Here is a 5,821-nt window from a genome sequence, read left to right as displayed (position 1 = left end):
AAAAAAAAAAAAAAAAAAAAAAAAAAAAAAAAGAAGGTGCTGCCTGACAGCTGGATCATCTGAACTGGGCCTTGAATGATGGATAAGAAAGAACCAGTTCGTTAAAGATTGGTTCTTGGCAGGGAAGGCAATTCAGGCATGAGGAACAATATGGGAGCAAGTGGGTATGGTTAATTAATTTGACTGTATTAAAGAACCATAAAGGGGGCTGGGGTTGTGGCTCAGCGGTAGAGCACTCTCCTGGCATGCATGAGGCCCTGGGTTCGATCCTCAACATCACATAAAAATAAATAAAAATAAACAAAATAAAGGTATTGTGTCTAACCAAAAATAAACTTTTAAAAAGTGCATAAATACATTCTACTGTCATGTATAACTAATTAAAACAAATTTTAAAAAAGGAATTAGTAACAAAGAGGATACATGCCACATATAGAAAGGTATGTAACAATCCAACTATTGTCTGTTATTCTATATTCTGATTCTTGATTAAAGATAAAAATGGTAAGACTTATGCAAGAAATGGAATTTAAACAAATGGAAATGTTCAAGCTACAATTTGAGAATATTATAAGTTAATGGTAGAGGTTAAATTTTGTGTGAATGTAAATTTTTGTGGAGCTAATAAGTTTTATCTGATTTTAAAGGAGTCTTTGACCAAAAAAGTTTAGGATCTACTAGCCTATTTTCCAGCATGCCTTACACATAATACACATACCATGAATGTTTGCTGATTTTAATATTGTATTAAATTGTATATATGTAACCATAAAAATGTGAGCAGAGTTGTTTAATACTTGAGAGTTTGTGGGTATCATTAGGATCTGAAAATTTTCTCTTTTAAATGGATCTTGGTGATTTAACATTATCCATCTCTTGATCAGGCATTTAATGTGTCCTTCCTATTTTATTTGTTTATTGTTTTTCTCCAGGGGAAGAAGGTAGATGGCTCTGTCAATGCCTATGCCATAAATGTGTCTCAGAAGAGGAAGTACAGGTAAGCAAAGCCCCCACTATTATGTTTAAACTAATAAACTCAATCAATTTCATATTTGGAAAGAGCTTTTTATATGGGGTAATCATGTTTGTGAAATGTATTAGTTTTCTGTACTGTCCCTTGATTTTTTATGTGTGTGTTTTGTTTTGTACTGGGTAATTGAACCAAGGGCCTTGTGCATACTAGGCAAGTGCCCTACCACTGAGATGTGTCCTCAGAACCCTGTCTCTTATCTTAAGGAAGTACTTTTCTTGCTTATATTCTGGCATGTTAAAATTGTTTCTCAATTTACATGTTAGCAAATAGCTATTCTAGAGAGGGTAGCTGACTTAAATGTTTTTGAGCTGTGTGTAGTAAATTTCTTAAAAAAGCCTAACTTCAACTTAGTGGGCTTTGATTTCAATGTAAAACAAATCCCTTCTAAACTATTTACCTATACTGATTACATCAGGATTTTAATGTAAATAGACTTTTCTTTTTTAAGTATAGGCACATTTTGTTTGTGTTATAGATTCGAAACAAATGAATCTATACTTAAAATCTCACTGAATTGTTGATGAAAAAGTCAAGACATGTTTAAATATAACCTTTCTTTCTACCTTTATCACTGATAAAAGATCAGTATTCCAATTAATTTAGACTATGAATAATATGATTTGAGAGTGCTATGAGCTAAAGTAATAGAGTTGTTATGGATAGACTGTCATAAAATTACCTTCAAATAAAGTATTATGAGGTGAACCATTGAAGCGTACAAATTGAATTTGCCTAATGGATACCTGTTTAGGAGTTCTTTATTTGTTTAAACTAGGTAATCATTGTTTACCTAAAATAATTGTGAATTTTAAATTGATTTTTTTAAAGGTCTGTACGATCTTTCCAAATAATTCTGAAAATATATTTCCATACTGAATGTGGCATTTAAAGAAATCCAAATGGTTTTGCTTTATTTTAAAAGTGAGGTCGTGGGTTACAGGTGTAATTTAGTGTAGAATGTTGCCTGGCATGCTTGAGGCCTTGAGTTTGTTTCCAAGCCACAAAAATAAGTAAAAGTAAAATAATCTCATATTAATGTGCATTAAATAACCTTAAGTAGTTTCTATCCTACACTTTGTCATGTTAAACGTGGTCTTAGGTTTAATCTTAAAAACATGTTATTTTGGTTTTGGGGGGTTTTTTTATATATAAAAAGTCCAGAATTTTAAAAAGTTCACAATGAATTTTCTTTTCTCATTATAGGCAGTACATGAATCGAAAAGGTGGCTTCAACAGACCTTTGGATTTTATTGCATGAGAATTGAAATTTGAAGAATGATTTTCCCCCTCGTCTTGGTCAAAGAGTGGATTTTGTATTTAATATGCCTCAAAACCAGGATTGCTGTTCTTTCTTGTAAAGTAAGGAAATCTTATTTATGATGTGTGCAGTTTACTTACCTTTCCTCAATAGAAGATAGGTTAAACATTACTTTTTTTTTTTTTTTAGGAAATATCATTTGGGGCAGTCACCATCCCATTTTGTTTGTTTTTATTCCTATGGAAACTGTGTATTTTCTTCTTGGATGCTTGTTAGGACTTTATAACAAACATGAAAGTAATTTGGATGTTTCTCCAATAAAGCAATATTTCTACCCATTTTATAGTTGATAAACATTTTTATTATTAGATAAAAGAGCCTGCCTAGACGTTTTCTTTTTTCACACATATATACCTTGATTATTAAAGAATTGGGAGAATGAAGAAGTATAACTTTAAATTTTTGTATCTTCTGTTTTTCCCCCCAAATACTATTTATTGTTTTTCCTCAATTATGAAAGCAGTACATGCTTACTATAACAAATACCTGTGAAGCCAAAAAGTGAAAAGCCAAAAATCACTTATAATAAACTTCCAGGGATAATCAATATTAACATTTTGTTGTATGTCTTTCTGGACTTCTATATTTCTCACTTCCACTCATGAGATCAAAATGTATATACAGTCCTCTTTGTCTAACCCATTTTTCCCCATGTACTATGAACATTTTTTATGCTTTTAAATATTCTTTCAAAACTTAGTGTTTAGTAGCTACTTGGTTGTACCATAATTTATTAACTAATCCTTTATTGGTGAACATTGGCCTGTCTCCCATGGCTTACTTTTATAATTAAAACTTTTTATAATTACTGTCTGTCTTTATTACATACATGTTTTTATATTTGATTCATTATTTTCTCAGGTTCTGTTCTTAAACATGATAAGGGATAAGAGGTGTGTGTGTGTGCATGTATGCATGTGCTTATTTTAAGTTTTTTTTCCTATATGTGGCTAGAAGGCTTTTTTCCCACCAGTAAAATATGAGAATTTCTATTTTGTATACATGTACAAATAGGTGTAATAAATGTTAGTTTCATTGTCTTTAGGCAAGGTCCCTCCCATTTGAAGAAAGCTCTTTATTTATTATTATTTAATTATTATTTATTATCTTTATCAAAGATAATAGCCATCACCCATTCTGTTTCATGTCTCGCTGGTGTTTGAGTCTCTGTGGCTGGATTTTGTTTATTTGTTTGTTTGTTTGTTTGTTTATTTATTGGGGGGGTACTGAGGATTGAACCCAGGAGGGCTTAACCACTGAGCCACATCCCCCACCCTATTTACAAATATTTTATTTAGAGACAGGGTCTCACTGAGTTGCTGAGTGCCTTGCTAAGTTGCTGAAGCTTGCTTTTAATTTGCAATCCTCCTGCCTCAGCCTCCTGAGCTGCTGGGATTACAGGCGTGTGCCACTGTGTCCAGTTTAAATTCTATTCTTTGTAGTAACTACTACAAATGCATGGAACGTATTTCAGATAATTACAAAAAGTATTTTTTTTTTTTAAATATTTAATTATTTATTTATTTGGTGGACACAACATCTTTGTTTGTATGTGGTGCTGAGGATCGAACCCGGGCCGCACGCATGCCAGGCGAGCGCGCTACCGCTTGAGCCACATGCCCAGCCCACAAAAAGTATTTAGTGGTGAGTTAATTGTGTATCCATTCAGAGATATTTCACACACACACATATCTTGTTATTAAAATAGATATAAACTTTGTATACTGTTCTGCACCTAGCTTTTGTTCACTTACTCTAGTGTATCTCAAGATTATTTCTTATTGATATATATAAAATTCCCCTTTTTTTAATTTGATTTTTTTTAAGTTGTTGATAGACCTTTATTTTATTAATTTATTTTTATGCGGTGCTGAGAATCAAACCCAGTGTCTCACACATGCCAGGCAAGTGCACTACCACTAAGCCACAGCTACAGCCACAGCCCAAACATTGCCTTTTTTAAAAGGCTATTACAGTTTGGATCTGGAACGTCCCCAAAGGCTCATGTGTTGAAGACTTGGTCCAACTGATGGTGCTATAGGGAAGTAATAGAAACTTTAGGAGATGAGACCTAGCTGAAAGAGGTTGGTCCCAAGCCCTACCCTCCTTTGTCTCTGCTTCCCATCTACCAGGAGGTAAGCAATTTTTTTGCTTCCTGCTTCAACATAGGGGCCAAGCAAACACTGACTGAAATCTCTGCATGAGCCAAAATGAATCTTTTCTCCTTAAGTTTTTTTTCTCAGTTATTTTGTCACAGTGATGAAAAGCTGACTAACAAAGGCTGTTATAGTCCATTGTAGGATGGACCATAGTTTATTTAACTTATCCCCTGTTAGTAGAAAGTCAAATTATTTCTAAACTTTTGCTATGTTAAAAACAGTTTTGCAGTGATTATCCTTGTACATACATGATTTTACAAGCGTTTGGCTAAATTTTTAAATCCTTATTACATCTGAAATTTGACCACCAATTGAAATTTTTTAGAATCTTTCTGGCAAGTTGGTTCTCTGTAAAGAAAATAATAGTAAAATAATAGTAATGTTCCTGCACTGTGTGTTACAGTGTACATGGCATTTTAGTTTACTTAATCCTCATGAGATAGAGAGGGTGCTATTGTCTATTTCTCAGAGGAGAAAGCTGAGGGTCTTCAGACCACAAAGGCAGACACTATTGACATTTATACTACCTACTTAAATACTTGAATGTGCTACCTCAGTTGTACAACTTCAGGTACTCTTTGCACAATTGTCACCAACTCAAAGACAGTTGGGTTATTTTACTTGAACTTTCTACCAAACAGCTAAATAGTCCCCCATGCTTTCACCCACCAAAATACCATGTATTTGTAAATTATCCATGACAGAGTCTGTTGCCAATCATATTTGTGTGTATCTAAGGAAGGCAAACCTAATTGTTTTAACTGGGAAGCCAGATCTAGAATAAAATAATATATCCAAAACAAATTGTGTATTTTTAGATTATCATTTTATTGTGGTGTTAGTAGAGAACTGACTTGAGATCCTTAGGGCAGGACACTTTGTAAACAAATAATCTGAGAGAACCTTATAGGTTAATAAGGAGGTAGTACTGAAGATACAGGGAAAATAGGAAATCTTTAAAAATCCAGAGAAGACACCTAGAAGTCTTGGTTCAAAGGAACTTTTGTCTATTCAGTCATCTAATTCTGGAAGAATAATAAAGGTGAAACATCCTGTTAGAAGACCTCTAACAGGCTCCTGCCATATAGAGAACATAAATCGTCTGTTCCCAGGTATCTAAATATTAGGGTGCTCCATGGCTCAGGTCCTTAGACTTTCCACTTTGCCTTGGTGAGTCATTCATTCATGTGACTTCAAACATCTTCTGCCCTGAATCTCAAATTTATACTTCCAGCCTGATCATTTTACTGAATTACAGTCTCTTATATGCACCTAAATTATTAGGCACCTCAAATTTAAGATTAAGCAAAC

At 33.4% G+C, this 5,821-nt stretch overlaps 1 protein-coding gene across 2 annotated transcripts in view; it reads left to right on the top strand.

The window, feature by feature from the left end:
- The window catches only part of Snrnp27 (small nuclear ribonucleoprotein U4/U6.U5 subunit 27), a 12,671-nt gene extending 9,511 nt beyond the window's left edge, over nt 1–3,160 (top strand). The window contains exons 5-7 of one of the 2 annotated variants that reach the window (XR_001502832.2): nt 933–997; nt 2,237–2,392; nt 2,481–3,160. Coding sequence is in view for 1 of the 2 variants with exons in the window: in XM_015479565.2 (XP_015335051.1) it covers nt 933–997; nt 2,237–2,291 (120 nt within the window). In the remaining variant the exon portion in view is untranslated. Of the gene's footprint in view, nt 1–932; nt 998–2,236 lie in introns of both variants that reach the window. The other variant, XM_015479565.2, reaches the window with a different exon arrangement.
- The last annotated feature ends 2,661 nt before the right edge of the window (nt 3,161–5,821 follow it).

Source organism: Marmota marmota, unplaced genomic scaffold (assembly GCF_001458135.2).
Source record: "Marmota marmota marmota unplaced genomic scaffold, marMar, whole genome shotgun sequence".
In the NCBI taxonomy this organism is placed as follows: domain Eukaryota; kingdom Metazoa; phylum Chordata; class Mammalia; order Rodentia; family Sciuridae; genus Marmota; species Marmota marmota.
Note: the sequence above shows the minus strand (reverse complement) of the source record. Positions and strands in the feature narration are given on the sequence as shown.